Below are 19,823 nucleotides of genomic sequence, written 5' to 3'. Positions count from 1 at the left end.
CCTCGAACACTTCTGCAAAGCCTCTCTAGCCGCAAAAAAACACCTGATTATGTTTAGTAGTCCACGCGAGTACAGAGTGCATCACCAAAGTACAATAAGCTAAGATAACAACAATTAATCAGAGTCGAATCTCACTGCATACCAACTTGTAAGTAGACGCTCCATTTTTTTCTCAGATCCATACAAACACTAAATCTTTAACCTTGCATAAGCTCCCTCGTCAGAGCTCAATTGTTTAGTGGCCCCACTGAAGGTCACCACTTACGGAAAGTTCGATTACATATATATCAAGTTAGTCCACATTTCTAGCAGAGTTGAAACTAGATTTTATACAAAAGGCTTTCAATAAATACAAAATACAAAATGCGTCAGAGGAAGGTAATGGCAAATTCCGCCATTAGCTTCGATCTAAATTAAAAGAAACGAGACTCGGTCAAAATAAAAAAATATATATATATGTATAAAATGAACAAACTGGCAAATGATCAAATTAACCAAAAAAATGCGTCAATCAATTGAGACCCATCTCCTAATGTAATGACCTGGCGTGTCTTCAAACAATAATTAAGAACAACCGAAGAACTTAAAGTGCACCTAACCGCCAAAATTTTTTTTTTCGCTAAAACGAATCTAGACTTGATTTGAAGCATTTGGACGAAAACATTTTTGAATTTGGTTGAATCCTCGATTTTCTATGCCCTTTCAAAGTCGCGCTTGAAGGTTTCACGACCGCGTTTTAGGGAGTCTGGGGCGGCGGTACCTGATGACGTCTACCCAGGAACCAAACACAATAGCGCCTCAGTCAACTCTCTGTATTTGCTCGAGAAAATGGAATACAAAACTAATCGTTCCGATGTATTTTGGGACTAAAACGTCAAAGTTTTGTCTCAGAATCATTTCTTTTTCGTCACTGGAGTCAGAGTTAAGTTTCGATTCGGAAGACTCCGAAATAAACTTCGATCGAGCACGTTCGACAACTGTGAACTCACTCCTTAGAGCTTTGAGAGCAATTTACAATATTTCAAGCGACGAAGGGGAAGACTTCTTTGCGGACGAGCTGCTTGTATATTAGGAATGGAAAGCTAGATACGAAGTGGAGGGCAGGCAAACGAAACGCAGGAAAGAAAACTCAAGGATTGCTTTGGATGGTAATTTCGTCAACTAAACATAAGATTCCCACGCGTGTTTATAGCCCGTTTACATTTGTCCTTAGCGAGAATGTATTTTGTCAAGGTGTGATTGTTCTGTTAAATCCAGTTTGTGTTTTACTTTCAGTTGAATGCTTTATGTTTATAAGAGCGATGTACGTGTTGCAGTTTTCGAGACTTGATGACCTCCAAAACATTGGCTTCGATCGATTGAAAATCGTATTGTTTAGACCTGTATTTTTGAAGCTGCGGGAAGCAAGGCGGAAGGAAACATTTCATACAATTACCGATTTCACATTGTCACACGTTTTAAGTCGTAACTCCAAATAACCAATGTAAATTGTTCTCAAAGTTTGCAGTGAAATTCGTCGGATAAGCGAAAAGGATGTGTTCCCTAAGCGGTCCGCAGATAATGTTACGCGGTCATATTTTCGACGCTATTGCACAGAATCTTTGTCGCACTGCTGATTTCTAAACCTTCGAAAAACTCTGTGAGTCTAACAATTTTGTTATCATGTAACTCTAAAGTATTAATCTTCGATTTTCATCTAAATCGAAAGAGAAATAAGTGTTGGTTAGCGGCGTACAGTTGCGATCTATTTACATATCAGTATAACGCTTCTTGATCATGATCGGATCACACAACTTTGCCGGTTATGTTATAAATACTGCGGGATTGGAAGATATAGGTTGTCGGTAGTATTTCTACAAATTGCTGGTTAGCTTTAAGCAGAAAATTTATGAAAATAGCGTTCGAAAGTCTGCGGAACAAGGTCCCGTGAGATTTCTTCAATGGTTCTCACAGATTCAGTTCGCTTGTTTCGGTTCGACAAAGTCAACCATCGTTTAAGTCTTTATTGCACCATTAGCCGATCATCGTCAGTAAATTGTACAGTATATCTTTTTTTGGATCTAGGATATTGCTGCAGCAGTCGATAGCACTTCTGGAAGGCGTTTCTGCACACTTCGAATGTGTATTGCACCATCCTGAAGGAAATGAGAGGAAATGAGATATCCAATCTTCCTGGGTAAGACGTCACAAGAGCCGCTAGACCCATTCTCCTCAAACTCGGTCGTGAAACAAAATGGCGGTGTTTTGGAGCTATTTTGGAGATTTCGTCGGGGCACAAAAAATCGAGGATTTAACGGAATCCAAAAATTTTTTCGCAGAACTATTTCAAATAACAAGTAGATTCGTTTTAGCGAAAACAAATTTTGGGGGTTAGGTGCACTTTAAGAAGGTCTAAGATCAGGAAGAACAACAAGCAAGTCTTAACACAACAAAATAAATGAGCGACTCTGACGAAAATAACTTGCGACCCTTTTCAGGTGATTATATCATCTATACAAGAAAATGATGGAAGAGAACGCCTTCGTAACTTTCAAATCTCTAGTCACTTTACGAGTTTTCCTCTTTGAAAAGATAAGGTAAAATACGACAAAAATCTCGACTATAACTGGGTTGAAGTTAAATTGGCATGAGAACAATTCAAAATTGAAATGAACTGAAAATTCGCTACAAAGCATAAATTAGAAAACCGAAAACCGAACATTAATCGATCAGAATTGAAATGTGTAAAGTTCAAACTGGAAAATTTGATTAACTTAACAAGTTTGGTTTCTTGTGGAGGATACGGGGGCACTCGGGGGACTGGGGAGAGGAGAAATGGGGTGGGGTCGGTAGTTTTCATTCACAAAGTAACAGCGATAATGATCAGTTCAGTGTTATTTAAAACAATACTTGTATTGCAAATTGATGGAAATAAATACGCTCCTCGGATAGGAGAACTATCGTCGATTTCTAAGGAATCCTTCCTATTTTTTTACACCGGTCATTTTCCTTCTGGCTGACATCCTCCACCTCGTCACTTATATGTGTCACCCCCAAGATAACTCATTTTTGTGAACAAGCTGTTTTCAATTCGGTGATATCCTATAATTCCACATGTCCAAACAGGTACATACCAGTCACGCATTGCCCTTGGGAGCATTATAATATGCATCAACCGGGTGAAATTCCCTTTCAGTCGGAGCAAGATGTCGTCTGAGCACCAATACGCGATGCACTTCTTTCTCATTGTTTTGTTGGTTTGCCTGGGTGCTCCAGCCACTGAAGGTATGGTATCTACTCTCAGTTGCATTCTCTGAATGTAAACCTTAATTCAACTTCTCACGGCAAGCTCAGGCGTTTTTATGTGTTGTTGATCAGAGAAGAAGCGAACTGAAAGATGGGGGAGGGGCGCACAGATCAAGGAAATTGAGAATTTAATCTCTTACTAAAGCAATCAACATGTCCATTCCTAGGATATCGGTTGTGCATTCAGTTAAAACTTTGTAAGTGCGATCGTTTTGAAGAAAAAAGTTTTATTTACTCCTTTACAGCACTCGGATTCAAGGCCGGAAAAGAAAACGTAACAACAAGCTCACCAGGGCTGTTCGGTTGTAAGAAGATTTACTTCCAAACGCCATTTTACGGCGGACAGCAAGTAACGGTTCTCGCCTCAGTTGGCCATACCGTGAAGAGCCAAACCCCTCGGAACGGCGCTGCAGTCTGGGTAGAAGAAGTTAAAGCGAGTGAATTTACAGTCTGTGTTCTAGAATTTGCCAACGGTTCAAACAAGTCCATTGAGGTAAACTATCTTGCGTTTGAAACGAAACCTAATGGATCTCAAACTGGCACCACATCCTTAAACTCTTGGACAACTGGAACGGAATGCAAGAGGATCGATTTCCAGCAGGTTAGAGTTTGTTTTGTTAAGTGGTTTAGAAAGTAAAGAGATATATAAAAAGTTCATGAAATAGGGAGCCCTGATTGTGGATGTGAATGTTAGAAAGAAAAAATACAAAATATGAATATCGTCAGTTAACCCTAAAAAATGATGATTGCAGTATACGAATTAATCTAGTCAGTATGACAAAAGCTGAAGAAATAGTGTGTAGAAATTGTCGATAAAAGAATTAAACCTGGCCATACACTCAGAAATTCCTTAAAAAATGCAAAAAAGACAAACAAACAAATGCCAAAAAGTTGCCAAATATTGGCAGAAACTGCCTAAAACGGTTTGCCAGTCTTTTTTGTGTGCAGAATTTGTCAAAAAGTTGCTAATATTTTTGAAAGGAATTAGTGCGAAGAGAGCTTTACTTTATGTAACGAGGTTGTTTACAGCATCAAAAGCGCCGGTCTTGGACTACCAAGGCGAGGTATTTAGCGTGAAATTACGACTCTAAAAACGAGAGTTTGCGTGATCGTTCACCGGTGCGACAAAAAAAAAACGAAAGTGACCTTTTAATCATGTTGCAAAATCATTACCGCAATCTACGGAGCTAAAAACAAGCACAAGTCTTTTTCAAAGTGAAAATGAAGTTTCTCCCTGCTTTGAACTGAAGTACAACTTTTTAGAGAGACATAAGAAGCCGCTTACGATTCCGAGTACCAGAAAACGACAAAATCACGACCGGGCCTGGACAAGAAAATGGCCGAAGGAAACGAAGGAAATCCGCAAGGCAAAGTTTGGCAGCCGAGGAAGCTCCAGTGCCAATTGGACATGCGTAGAAGACGAAATGGCAGCTTTCAAGGCGAACATTACCTCACCAACTACTAAGAAAAGCACAGCTACAGTACAGTATTCATTTTGAGTATGTAGGCCATCCCATAAGGGTCACAATGTTTCAGTTAAGAAACCATCACCAAGTATCTTGTATAAGATGTCACCTCTCGGCTGAAATACACTTGCAAACTAGACGAAGGCCATCGCCTCAACCGCGTCCTTGGATGGCAAATTCACAAACTCTGGCGACCGTAAAACTGCAGTCATATTAAAAGCCTACGCGACGGCTTTCTTCCGCTTAAAATCTCGGAGCTGACAGGTCAAGCTAACATAGATTCAATTTTAAGTTACAGCCTCTTGAAAAACGACAAAGTATGTCAAACAAGGTGGCTGGGTTTGCATTTAGCGCTACTGCGTACACTAGAAGCGGCTCCGGCTCCACCCAAGGTTTACGACAAATTGCGATGTCAACAGCGGGCCTGCTTCGCCACCAGCAGTCAACGCAACAATCACTTGTGATTTACAGCGAGAGCTCTCAGTTGACTGTTTACTGGCCGGGCATTGTTTAACAACTCCCCACTAAATATATCTATTAACTTGCAATATGGCACAACGGCAGTTCTCAGAAAGCTTTTCTGCTGCGAGAAATACATCTTGCCTAGTACTCGTTGTTCTTTCGAAGAACTTGAACGCTGAAAATTTAGCTGGTATTGAAATTTTAATTTCAGTGTAAAAATATTTCTTACTTAAAACTGTTTGCCGGACGTTGTTGAATATCAGTCAACGTTTTCTCGCTTCGCTTTCTCGAGCTCGCTTCACTTCGCGATTTGTGCGATATCGGTTTCTCGCGCGAAATTTAACGTGGAAATCACGAGTCAGGCAATCAATTTTCTTTGCTGAAAATTGTCGATCATCTGTCCTTTTAAAACGTGACTTGTGCAAACGCTGACCATTAAAATATAGCGTGATTGCTCAGCAGAAAGTATTCGAAACAAATAGCATCAGAGGATAAATATCTAAATACGGAATATTCCTCAATAACTGAAGAAAAACACTAAAAAGCCGCCTCTCTTGAAGAGAAGTTGCCTCAAGTAGAACAATTGCCTTGTAATTTAAATAAAGTTACCGAGCAACATAAGGCTAAGCTTGAACAGAAAACTGTTTCAATGCAATCGAAAAACGTGAGTTTAATGTCACTATGTTGAAAATTGTTGAAATTAAACAGCGTTTTTAATTTATCAATTGAGACTAACTACAAAGATTACTTTTCCTCATCAAACGCAAATATTCCTAATGCAAAAGATCAAAACCGCTTAACAATAAGCTGATTAGTAGTTTTCGGATTTAAGCGTATTGTTCCCTTTTTGAATAACTAAAATATCTTCGGCGGACTCTGATTGTGAAAATATTTACACTTTCTGCGGCGTGTAACGTGACTCACTATTAAATATTAATTTGTTATTTGAGGCATTTTGTATTTTTAAAATGTCTGTAAGTTGAAGAACATTTGAAGGCTCAAGCAAGCATTCACGCATTCTCTCATTATTGATCATTCACATGTTCGCTGATCTGTTCATGCGGTCATTCACCAAGGCATGCACTCGATTAATTTACTAGTCTTAACTTCTCTCATTATATCATTTCAGCGGTTTTCTACTCCTCCAACCATATTTGTAACTGCTAGTCACCAAGTTCCTAAGAGACCTCAAGATGCCATGGCCGTGTGGGTGGAGGAGTTGCGCGTGGACAATTTCAAAATTTGTCTCAGACAAGCAAAGATTTTCGATGGACTCCATAAAGGCATTAAGATAGTGAGTAAATTTAAATTTCGTTTTCTGTCACTTGTCATTCTAATCAACTAGGCTCTGCCAAAGATATGCACTTCATCAAAGTTGAATGAAAACCATGATGACCCCTGACTAAAGAACAGCATTCTGAAATATTTACATGCGTTACGATGTTCCAAATATATCAGAGGTCAACTTCCCATGTGACGTGCCCGATCATCTTCCATTTTCAAGCTGTTCCAAATGAGTCTTTTTTGCACCAGTACGAAACATCAATCGTTGGCTTTCAAAAGAAAACAATACAGAGAAAATATGTTTTTGTTAGCTCTTTAATAAACCTCAAGCTACTTGTAGAAATCATGTGTTAGAAACCGTTGACTGGAAGCAGCTGAATGCATATACAAGGAGAGTTGCTTCTTTTATAGATTTTTTTTTCTGAAAAAAGGCAAATTATCAACATCTTACTGGGTTTGCGTATCTAGCTGATAATTTCATGTACTCTTGTACGTTGGTTAAAACAGTCCTTAATTGTGCATGTTTTTATTTCTTGAATAATTGGCAGGTTTTAAATACAATATCTTTTATTTGTTCTGCAGAATTGGATGGCATTTACAAATCTGAGTGTTGACAATTTTACCATAACCGACAGTCTCGTGTTTGCCAATACAAACTCACCATCTGATCAGGATAACTACGCTTTCTGTCAAGTAAGAATAATTATTGCCAGCCCGCGGCATTATTGTTTCTTATCTAAATCCTCTTTATAATAGGGCATCAAAAGGGCAACAACAGCAATGCTTTCATTACAATGGAGGAAGTTAAAATTGACTGTTAACATGTAACTATTTGAACTGTGGGCCCACAAAATTTGTCATAAATAGTTTCTGAGACCCAATCAAACATACTTTTCCTCTTGTTCAAACAGATGACCTGCACCTCTTTAAAACTTCTGTTTTGAATCGTTCTTGTCAATCTGTACCTCTTTTGTTTCTAGGGCTAGGGGCATTGTTTGTGTTGTATAACTATTGTCTCGTTTGGCCAATCATGAAGACCGTTGTAAACGGTGCAGGTCGGCCCTGTTCAAGTCAAAGCCGCTGTGATTTGGAATCCAAACACTGGAATCAGCGCATTATAAATACCAATCCAGATTATTTATCAACTTTACCTCTAAAAGAGTCTCGCGGGAATACAGTCGATATTAAATTATTTTTTTCTTTTACATTGCAGACAGTGAACTTTACAAAACCATTTTATGCTCGTCCTGTTGTGTTAGTGACGCCAAAACGCACTGACAACAACAACAATGCTAATCTTTCTGGGTCACGTTGTAACGCTGTCACCGCTTGGGTTGAGGTAAGGAATAATTCTTGTGATGTTTTTGTGAGTTTGGGAGGCGCGGTGGCCTCATGGTTAGTGCGCTCGTCTCCGGATCGAGCGGTCCGGGTTCGAGCCCTGGCCGGGGACATTGTGTTGTGTTCTCGGGCAAGACACTTTACTCTCACAGTGCCTCTCTCCACCCAGGTGTATAAATGGGTACCGGCGAACTTAATGCTGGGGGTAACCCTGCGATGGACTAGCATCCCATCCAGGGGGGAGTAGAAATACTCCTATTCGCTTCATGTTACTGAAACCGGGATAAGCTCCGGCCTGATGGGCCACTTGGCTCGCATGCAGACTTTACCTTTTACCTTTTGTGAGTTTAGCAAACACTCATCAGGTAATGGCACAAATTTCCCAAGTTCCTCGGGACCCGTGAACATTATATGACATTGCGTAACAACGTAAATATAACAGTATATATGGGAATGTAACATTCGCATATAACAGCTCGACGTATGGAAGCAAAATTAAATAAAAGCGATTACTTGAACTCTTCTGTTTGTGACTTGTGTTTCTACGCTGTTTCGGGGCCGTTTCAAAGCGATTTTAGCGAGTTTTTGTTTCACTGTACTTTCGTTTATATCAGTTTTTTTTAAAAATACTTTTCTGGCGTACTATAACAACATGAACCAGGCCGGGTTTAATTCTTTTTTGTTTTATTCAGCATACATCTACAACTGATGCACAAGTGTGTGTGAAGAATTACGACAGCGACGCCAACAATAAAGATGTTATCACTGTCGACTACATGGTCACTGGAGGTAGGCAAAAAGATTCCATCTGGAGATAGAAAAATCACTTGGTATATTTAACATTCTCTTTACCCCTCAGCGGTGTTGCTCATTGCAATAATATTTATAAAACCTTGCAAACCCACACAGGGAAGACGGAAGTGTGGATAACTATCAAGCAAGCGTGTACTAGAAGATCAAATCCTTTCTTCACAATCGCTCTGATTGTTTATATCTCCCGCCAGACTTGGATCCTTGCATCGACGTGACATGTCATTATCATTGCCTGTGTAAAGCGTTTGGACCAAATGATGCTCGCTGCGTTGCTGTTGACAGTTGTCCATCGTACCAAGAACCAGTCTGCTCACCAAATGGCACAACATACGACAATGAGTGTTTGTTTCGACAGGAAATGTGCATTCAGCGACTGAATTTCTCTGTGCAACACCCTGGTAGTTGTGAAGGTTAGAAATTTTTTTAGGCTGAAATTTCTGACAATATCGAAGAGGATAATGATGATTACGATGAAAAAACCTGGGTAGTGTAAATCGTTCGTACTGATTAGTGTTTTGTACTGTTCTTTTTTTTTAAAGGTTTTCCTTTCCAGCGAGGTCGCCGTCACATGCCACACATTCCTTCACTGGGATATTCTCATTGTGAAGTAATTCGCCTCAAGCCTTATGTGTTTTATCCTTACAAACCACTTGAAGTTCAGATCACTGTCAATCATATTGACACCAGTGACAAGTCATATGTACATGATGCCGCTGTGTCGTGGGTTGAGAATGTCAGTTATGATCGATTCACTGCGTGTGTGATGGCGGCAGGCTACAATGAGCGGAAATCAAAAGCTAACGTGACAGTTGATTGGATGGCGTACCAAGGGGCTCCAGTGGGTGGTGTTGCCGGGGAAGTACGGATATCACAATGGTGGACTGGGACGACTTGTAAATCTGTCAATTTTCCATCGGTAAGTACTTTCTCGTTTCATTTTACAACTCAAGTTCCCGAAGAACAATTTCCAGTAGTTTACAGTCATCGGATTTATTTTAATATGACATGATTTCCTTTGGACTAATGGACCTAAAATGTCACCTATCACTTAGCCATTAGAGCATTAGCCATCACTAGATTTTCAAATCTTCGCTAATGTTAAACAGTACTAAGGTAACAACAACAACAGTAGTAGCATGAGTAAGTGGAACATCAACAGTAACAGCTTGTGTTTTGTTTGTTTTCTATGCAGGGAAAGTTTTCAGTGACACCTTCAGTGTTTGTTACCGCAGCGCACTATCGTGCAGGACTCAAGCGTGACGCTGCGAGTGTGTGGATTGAAGACGTCACGCAATCCTCGTTTAAAGTTTGTTTGAGAGAGCTTCAGAACTACGCAGGATCTCACGACGATGTTTATGCTGTAAGTGTCTACACCTTTTTTATGTACCAAACATTAGGTACTGAGAGATCCTTATCACTTACTTTAGCCTCTTAACACTGGTCTTTAGCATTAGTAGCTAAGTCTCTAGCATACTTTAACATCGGCACATATTAAGAAGAAATAGAATGTTGATTTAGACGTTTGGTTATGGCTATCTCACTTAATTTTTCGAAAAAATACTATTCCCATCTCAATTTTCTAGTTAACATTTATTTATTTTTGTCTTTTAGAAATGGTTGGCATTTTCTTCTCTCCACAAGCCTCTTTTTACAGAACATGATTCAGTCTATTTTGCTAACGCCCAACATCCACCTGCAGATTACAACAATGCCTACTGCAAGGTTGGTATCTTTTTCGTCTTACGTATACTAGAGAGCTTGCTTAGAATTACTTTTTCAAAAATTTAAGAGTTAGTGTACAGATCCTACAGAACAGTGTCAATTTAAACAATACTCACTCAGTAGGTTATTATAAAATTCAGTTTGCTAGTGGCCAAAGTTGAATAACACCCTGCTTGCTTAATGAGAGTTTTTCTTTAGGATATCCGCTTTACTGAAAAGTACAACAGCACCCCGAATGTGTTCGTTTCCGCGAACCATTCGTCTAGCGGTGGAAATCGACAACCAGTACACAATGGAATAACTGCTTGGGTGGAGGTAATTCTGTTTCTTCACGTCTTTGGCCATTTCCATAGCAACTGCATTTTTGACAGGCCAGTCGAACCAAATTTCGCCTATTTGAAAGAGTTCTTGGTTTTTTCCAATTTTTTAAGGGGGAACATCAATGCAGAATTAGTATCGTACCGTTTTACATCCGTTATTTTCCATCAAATTGAATGCCGGGAAAATCGTAAAATACCAGATGGCGTCTCCAAGACAACCGAAGTCAAAATCGACAAAAACATTTCCTGTTGTACAGAAAGTTGAGAGATACCTACTAGATGCAAATGATATGATATTGATATGTCTTACTAGAACGAAAACCCAAGGGAGGTATGAGTTTGCTTTTTCTTCCGAAGATTAAATAGTATTTCAGAATATCACCGTGAGCGTTGTGAAAATTATCGTTTCGACTTCAGTTTAGAAGACCACTGATTAGTTTTGTTCTTTTTTTTTTTTTTGCAGTACATCAATACGACCGGTGTGCGAGTTTGTTTAAAAGAGTTGTACGACACAAAGTATGATCCACTGTCTATCTCATACACTGTCCTGTCAGGTACAGACAAAATAATTCATCGTTAATTTTACTAATGTCTAAATCAGTAGTTTAGCTCTTTTAGTAGTCATATTTTAGTAACTTCTGTCACTTACACTGTTAAAAATAGGATTTTATCCGGCCATTTCTTGAATTTGATTGTTAGAAGTTAATTTCATGGCAAATGACGTCCAATGTTTCAGTCAGGAGTAAAAATGCCAAAACATTTGAAGGCTTTGCAGAAATATGACAAACAACTATTTCCTTTAAAAACACTCAAGACACTCTTAATGATTTCTCTTACTTTTTATGGATTTATTGTTGTTTACATCTACAGACATTTGCCAGCCAGGATGGACTTACTTTGGTGGTTATTGCTACTTTTCAAGCCCCGCATGCGCAACATGGTTGACTGCTGAGTCAAACTGTTCTGAGATGAACTCTGATCTGGTTACAGTGCACAACCAGGAGGAAAACGTATATATTCAGCACCGTCATGCTGGCGATAGATCATGGATAGGGCTGAATGACCGCAGTGTTGAAGGCTCTTTTGTGTGGACAAACAAAGAAATTAGCAGTTTTAGGTTCTGGGCTCCACAGCAACCAAACAACTGGAACAACGGAGACTGTGTGCACACTCTTGGCGTGAGGCATGGATACACTTGGAATGACGTGCCATGCGATAAATGCTTCAACTTTACTTGCTTTACAGGTGATTAATCTCTTGCTTAATGCTGTTAAACTACATTGTAATCTACTTATAAAAAAACATGGTAGACTCCCAGAATTTAGCCAGGATAATCTTGCACGCTCAAAAAATCCATGGTTCATTTTCAAAATAATTTCTTACAAACCAATACTTTAAACATTATTCGTGCATTTGATGACTATTTCATTTTTTCCCAATTTAATTGTTGCAGATTTGGAGGAATGCTCCACCAACACTCATAACTGTGACGTGAATGCAGATTGTGTGAATACCGTGGGCTCATATTCCTGTAAGTGTAGAGCTGGATATACCGGAGACGGACAAACTTGTAATGGTAAGAAATCTACCAACCAACCATCAAACAAACAACATTAGATGTTGATACTACTAATCAAGCAATACTGAAACAAACAATATTCGATGTGGATACTGAATTTAATAACAATTTCACTTTATTTTCAACAACTATGAAATTTCTCCTGGATTGATAGGTTTAAAAGAAACTGTAATCAACCGCTCTTGTGTAATGAGAAGGCGGATAGAAAAAAAGGTTCAACCCTGTAGTAGCTTTACTTTTTAATAGTTTCGATGCCTGCGCCAGTGGTTTATAACCAGGGTAATATAAATCATCCAAAACCAGAGAATGAATCAGAGAGCTGTGTGCTTCTTTTTTAGTCTCTGTGAAATGGTCAGACTAACGACAACTCAACGTTTATCCATATTTACTCCTTTAATCTTGTTTTAGACATAGATGAGTGCTCTTCAAACTCTCATAACTGTAATGCGAATGCTGTTTGTAACAATACTCGTGGATCTTACACTTGCGCGTGCAAACCTGGATACTCAGGAGATGGCAAAAATTGCACTGGTAAGTTATATCTGCTTAACAAGAACTAAAAAAATACTGCGAAATGAAATGATACCACATGAAAATCAAGCTATACGCCCACAGTATGGGACGAAATTTTTTCTGGTCCTAATTTTTGCGATTTTCAAGTTGCATTTTTTCCACAATTCGCAAACAAAATTTTACTCCATTGTTGAAATTATACAAACAAGCCTCACATGCAGAATCTTGTTGATGCCATTTATTTAAAACGTCTTTAAATAAAACGATGAAATTGCCAGTGGTACACGACAGGTGTAGTTGCTAAAACTTGACAGAAAAAGATCATCTGAAGGCACTACCAGCCAGACTAGAGCAGGATGTAATTGTTCCAGAGTGACTGGTTACTTGATTGCCGTGAAGGGAAAGTTTGCGTACGAGCCAAGTGGCCCATGTTATCAGGCCGGAGCTTATCCCAGCTTCCGCGTAGCAAGAAGCAACAACGAATGTTTGTAATCCCCCCTCTACGGGAGGCTAGTCCATCGCAGGGTTAACCCCACTATTCAGTTCGCCGGTACCCATTTAAACACCTATTCCAGATCAGTGAGCTTGTGTTATCAATGCTGAACAATGGTGGGACCACATGTTTCCCATATTCCTTACCAGAAATCCTCTTCTGTATTTCTGATTTCATCTCTGCAATGTCTTGAGGAGATTGTTTGTCAGCATGTGTGCCTACAATGAGTACCGGAGGTCGCATATAGGGCAGCCTACTTTCAGCATCAATATCTGGTTCTCCTTTCACTCGTGAAATACTGTGAATTGTAGCAAGCCAGGATAGCAAATTCTCCAGATTTGTTTCTCTGTTTGGGTTTTTCAGAGGAATGTCACAAGTACCTTGTCTAACACACGGCTGAGCTTGCGCAAGTAATGGCTTGTTGAGATTGTGCACTAAAATATACAGTGCACGTGATGATAAGAAGAGTGGGTGAGAGGCATAGTACAGGTGCTGTCCAGCAAAATCCCACACATCCAAATTGGTAACAGATTCTTCTTTAGTGATATCACTTTCAACATGTTCACCTCTAACATACTCCAGGAACTGATGAACATACTTTGTGACATCATCCGCAGGTGAAGTGGTGTTGATCATTACCTCAGGTTCATTCAGCTCAATTTTACTTCCACATTCAGGGAAATGTTCACCATTATGGGACTGCTTTGACATTGCTTTTACTTTCTTTGGGCTATTACATCAGATCACCTCTCTCAGTTAGATAGCTAATGCTTGCCTGTCTTAGAGCGAGATAACTATAATTAAATATTTGTTATGATGGAGCATTTAATTCAGAGGAAATTTCAATCTGTATGCATGGTGTGTGGAAGATATGGAACTGTCAGTCAGGGTCTATTTCTGAGTACCTGTGACTTTTAATTATCAAGTCATTAATCACTCTTTTGTTTGATAATCTATTCTAGGTTGAGGAGATTGTAGACTCTGAAATTTCCTCAGGTCTCGAATCCGGGCCGCTCGATCGTGAGACGAGGTAATTAACCATGCATGAGTCTACCGTAAAGTGCAACAAAAAAACGCAGCAAATGCCACTTTCTCAACATTACAAAATTCACGAATACCCAGCACGAATATCTAGTCTTTCACAATCCCAAAAATAATTCCCAAAAAATATCGCCGATCCGAAAAATTAAACTACTCCAAAAATGTCATGCCACACGGTAACCAATTTATAGTATGTAAAATATATTTATGATTTTTAATGAGCTCACTCTCGTTTTGGATGTAACATAAAAAAAGAGTGGATGTTTATTCTTGCTCTATTCACGGAAAAAACCTCAAGGGTATAAACTATAGATCCCCAAAAAATGACATTTCTCATACGTTCTTTGAAAAACGGGATCTTTTGATATGCAAACATGTGACCAGGAGCAGCAATATGGCTGCCATGACAACGCTCTACAACAAGGATTGTTTCTCTTGAGAGATTTATTAATAGACATGGTAAGCCTCTATTCACGACACGTACTATAGAATTTACGATAAAGTACTACCAAAGTACTACCAACGAAAGCTTCTTACTTTAGACAATAAAACACTTTTTCTGACAAAGTATAACATAATTTATGTTTGTTTTCTTTCTTCTTCCCTGTTCATTATTACCCACAGATATCGATGAGTGTGTCAGCGGTGTACACGACTGCCACCGTTCAGCTTCATGTACGAACACTGTAGGATCCTACACATGTACGTGTAACCATCCTTTATCAGGAGACGGAAAAACCTGCAGGTACACCGCGGCAGGTGAGTATTTCACATTGATTGTACTTCAATTCATGTTGCAGCGGTCGGAATTAAGCTCAAGTTGTCCACCAAATATGATGTCAAAAAACAAACAAAAAAAGACCCTGAGATTTTGTCTTAATTACAAACTGCTGTCTTCTGTGAAATGCTTCCAAGAAAAGCAATTTGCCAAAACTAATTCGTGAATGGTGCATCTTAGCGGTCAGTAGTGCAAACCTTGGACCGCTCAGGGACCAATCAGAATTCTCGTTTCCACCTTGGATCAGTTTGTCATATTGCAAGGTCTGTTGCTATTGCAATTAAAAGAAAACGCGAGTCATTAATGTTGTTTGCTATCTCCTCGCGACCACAGACACGCTTTGACATTAACATTAACCGCACTTAGAAAGGACAGCGGTGGGGTGTGGAGCAGAAACAGCCCACGTGGACTTAAACCATTAATAGCTTTTTTTCAAAATTTAAATATTTAAAAAATCTGTCAAATTTCGTGACTTTATCTGCCGCTGGTTTTTCCATTGAGAATTCTGAGGTCGGCGTGGGGCATTGGTAATGATATGACGTTTTCCTGACAAATACTCTCCGAATATTTTCCTGTTCAGGATTTAAAATCATCTATTGAGAGTATTGATCTCTGCGACCCAAAATGTAGGAAGTGATATTCCAGATAAACAATATTTTAAGTTGCACGGTGGCATATAACGACCACATATAAAATATGTTTCGAACAAACAGTACATCCAGAATAGTTAGCGTCACATTTACGATGGAAGCAATGATGGTCACCCTATAACTGGTGAAGATGACTGTGTTGTTAATTCTTAGCAAAACCAACTTTCAACATAGTCCACTAAAACAAATGATAGGTACAAAATGGATCCAAAGAACGTTCTTATATGTTATTTTTGCAGCGGGTCTTAATTATTCCAGCATTGTGGGAAACAACCAAAACTTTTTGACATGGCTGGATAAATGGTTAAAGCCTGTGACTCGCCAATCTTCTTACTGGAATCGCTGTTACCAGGCAACTGTAAATGGCTGGTCTTCCTATACCTTCCATTCATACTGTGACGGCAAAGGTCCAACTGTCACAATCATCCGTGTTGGAAAATATATTTTTGGAGGATACACAAGTGTCTCATGGAGTAAGTGACGTGATCAATTTGATCTTATCACAGGCGACCCAAGCTCAAGCTGTGAGTTAGCCATGATCATATTTCGCAACAGCGGTCACGGAGAAATATGGGATAAGAGTTTTAAAAAGAATTTAAAAAAAGGAATATTCACAATATGCTTTGGGATAGTTAAGTGCTAGAAAATTCTTTAAAAAATGCCTTATCTTACTTCTATGGTGTATTCCTTGCTGTGTTTACGCGCAATTTTCTGATTCGTGACGGTTTTAGGGAGATATCGGGATGGAAGAACTTTATAGGAAGCGGAACAACCGTTTCAAATAATTAAGCAAGGAAACAAAAAAGGGTAATACCAAAGAAAGGCAAATAAGTCAATGATACTAAGAATTTTCTGGATAACTCATCGAGATAAACAGGCCGATAGAAACACTTGCATTTTTTTAAAAACGCCTTGGTGTTCCTGGCTATTTGACAGCTTGACAACTCGATATTAATTTTATGAAATTTATAAAACAGGACATGGAAATTATGTTCAGTCTGGAATGTGGGGAACTGTTTCCAGTCTCTCACCGGGCTGCGCTTGCTTATCCCAGAAGTAAAATTATTAAAAACTCAGGAGACATTTAACATACAGGAATCAGAGAGCTTAAGATTAACACTACAAGAAATAATGCCGAGCTACGAATAATAGTAAAATTTGTGGGCCAATCAAATTAACGTTGTCGGTAATACGTCATTATTAAACTGTCCAAAGTGTCAGTAAACATCATTAATGTTGGTCCATTGTGTATTTCAAATTAGGTTACAGATGTGGATATCACTACGATTCAGCAGCCTTTCTCTTCTCATTGGTTAACAAGCCTGGTTGGCAGCCATTAAAGCTAGATCAAACAGGACAGTATAGTTATTATAGAAGCTATTCCATCTACAGCTGTTCTTCCTATGGACCAACATTTGGAGGAGGATACGATATTTACATTAGCAGCAACGCTGCATCAAGTACCAACTCACACGCTTCAGGCCTTGGACACACCTACAGCCCGCCACCTGGCAACAGCTATAGAACCTCCTTCACACGATCATTCCTGGTGGGTAGTCCCTACTACCGTCCTGACGAAGTCGAAGTCTTCTATGAAACTGCCTGAAGAAATCTCGGAGCTTGCAGTCTTAGTTTTACGCACCCTGTACAGAACAATTAAACCTTTGTAATTATATAAGGGTATATAAAAACTGTTGGTAAATTATGACGCAATATAATCAGAAAATTTCAATATCACCGATGATGTGTCAATCAATAGGTTAGTACAAAATCAAGTAGTCACGCATCCTTAGTCTAAGACAAACAGTTTACTTTGAGCTTACTTATTTGGTAATTGCCATTAAAGGGTATGGTTTCGTGGCTCCGTGTTATAACAAGCTATAACGTTTGCCGAGCCAATGACTTCTGCGAGAACTGAATTTCCTTTAAGACTTTCACCTCAGTCACAGTAACACGGTGATAGGAGTAATGTTTGTCATTAGAATTTCTTACTCTATGTTTTAATTAATACATATGTTGTTAATCCACCAATCGGATAGATAACACGTGTGTGTGTCCAGGGTAAATCGTTAGCGGCCGAATGAAAAATTTAATTAACGTTAATTAGTAAACTGAATTCGACGTTTTGCTCAATAAATCCGTTCACATCTTGAGTAAAATTTGGGCATCTGTCATTCTGGTTTCATAAATCATAGTCTGTAGTTATTGAACTACATGTGGTTCAGTAAAAAATGAACAAGGTAGTAGTTTATTTTTACGCTATAACTTCTACATGCGCTGAACCATTAAATTATCCCTTAAGAAGAAGAATCTTGTTACTGAGTTTCAATTGATTGAATTGCACGAGCATCATACCAGGATAAGTTGCAAGTTACATGATTCCAGCTGGTTTTGATTTCCCATTTTATTCAAGTAAATTGGATTTAGAAAAAGTAGATAAAGAATATAAGATAGAGAAGGAATTTTTTTTTCATTGGTTTATAGTAATTATTAATTGTATTTTGAGAGTGCTAACGTAGAAAATAACTACAAGTGTCAGACACACCGTTACAAAAGCTTGTAGCAATAAAATAGAGCAGGGTGAAAATAACGTGCTGCTTTTGTTTCTGTTTGTGTTCGTTTTCATCTAGATGGAAATAATATTTTTTATCACGTACAATGCGAATTCCCAATGTCCAACTGCCTCTGTGAAACCCGCCTTAGGGGAATCATGGTAGTTGTATTCAAAGTTTCCAATCAAGTCTTGAACTTGAATATGATTATCCGTTGTCGTTATTTATTGAAGAAATTCGAAATTCTACTCGCACGAACGTTTTCCTTTTTAGTTGGGGATTTAGCTATTTGAAAGAGAAAACAAAACTATATTATTTGAGATATGTCATCATTTTAATTTGACTTGAAAAACAGGTTTCTTATTTTTTTTCTCAAGCATCTGAGTTGGCCGGAATCCTAAATCTTCGAATTTGATTGGCTAATCACACGCATGTGACCGGTCCAACTTTTTACGATACGGCCCACGGGCCGGATTTTTTTCCCGCTGCCTAAATTTCGCTCCTAAAAGTTAGCGGTAATCGTCAATCTTTTGCCTTTCTTACACGTCCATCGACGATTAGTCAACGCAAGTTTATCTCTGTTCACTTTAAAATGGCAAGGAAAGTCACTGTAAGTAAATTCAATTGAGTGTTTTGAAGTTGTGAGAGTTTGCTTAATTGTTTGTAGCTTGGCGCTGTAATGGCGCGTAATCCTATGTTTCCCTCGCCGTAAAATTTGAGTCAATTTCAGTCGAGTTTACCTCTCTGATCGTTGCTGTATTTAGAAGAATTTCTCTGGAATACACTTAACGAATTTCCTCGCTTTCTGCTATTCAATTTACGGTAGAAAAGTGACGAAGTGATTTTAAAAGCAACGACTGACAGAAATTGTTTTTGTAGTAAAACTTCAAACTTCGCACGAAATTTCACACCGCAAAAACAATTTTGGAGAACTCAACTGGTGAAATAAATGCAACTAACATAAAGTAGTTCGAAAAAAATCTGTTCTTTAATACATCTTTCTTTGTCTACTATCTGAGTTACTCGTTCGTTGCCGAGATTTTTTACAAATCGTTAGTAGACGGCGCGCAAGCTGATTCAATGACAAGAGTTGCGTAAACAAACCCATTTGTAATCTGTAAAACCAATTTACTGCAGGAAAAAAAAACTGAAACATGTTATTTGCCGGCTCTTGGTCGGTCCGTATGATGAAAAACTGTGACCTCGGGCTTGAAAATGCTGCCGCATTTTCAAGACCTCGGTCACAGTTTTTCACCATACGGACCGACCATAAGCCGGCAAATAACATATATATCTTGAAACAGAAACGCTTTCTACAGCTACAAAAAAATCACGCTTCCGTCTGCTAAATAATAATGGAAAGTTAAATTGAAATTTGTTGAGGCTGAAACTTATAGAGCACAAGCTTTTTTCGCACCTTCCGTTTCTAGAATTTTGGCAGTAATGCAAGCAGGATGGTAGAAAACTACCGAACAACTAGTTCATATTTTATTAAAATACTTGACTTTGGTCAAGGGCTGAGTAATA

General features: G+C 38.7%; 1 protein-coding gene across 1 annotated transcript; it reads left to right on the top strand.

The window, feature by feature from the left end:
* The first annotated feature begins 1,078 nt into the window (after positions 1-1,078).
* LOC149105902 (uncharacterized) lies at positions 1,079-18,334 on the top strand. Its single transcript, XM_089271647.1, has 19 exons — positions 1,079-1,148; positions 3,106-3,264; positions 3,531-3,886; positions 6,343-6,507; positions 7,080-7,190; positions 7,711-7,836; positions 8,528-8,624; positions 8,840-9,058; positions 9,188-9,564; positions 9,841-10,008; positions 10,260-10,370; positions 10,569-10,685; positions 11,154-11,244; positions 11,561-11,935; positions 12,144-12,266; positions 12,678-12,800; positions 14,941-15,075; positions 15,984-16,217; positions 17,007-18,334. The coding sequence occupies exons 2-19, from the start codon at positions 3,186-3,188 to the stop codon at positions 17,348-17,350; spliced, it is 3,351 nt and encodes a 1,116-aa protein (XP_089127773.1). The 5' UTR covers positions 1,079-1,148; positions 3,106-3,185; the 3' UTR covers positions 17,351-18,334.
* The last annotated feature ends 1,489 nt before the right edge of the window (positions 18,335-19,823 follow it).

Source organism: Orbicella faveolata, unplaced genomic scaffold, assembly GCF_042242905.1.
Source record: "Orbicella faveolata isolate gen_17 unplaced genomic scaffold, um_ofav_v1 contig_34, whole genome shotgun sequence".
In the NCBI taxonomy this organism is placed as follows: domain Eukaryota; kingdom Metazoa; phylum Cnidaria; class Anthozoa; order Scleractinia; family Merulinidae; genus Orbicella; species Orbicella faveolata.
This window is presented reverse-complemented; position numbering and strand designations above follow the sequence as displayed.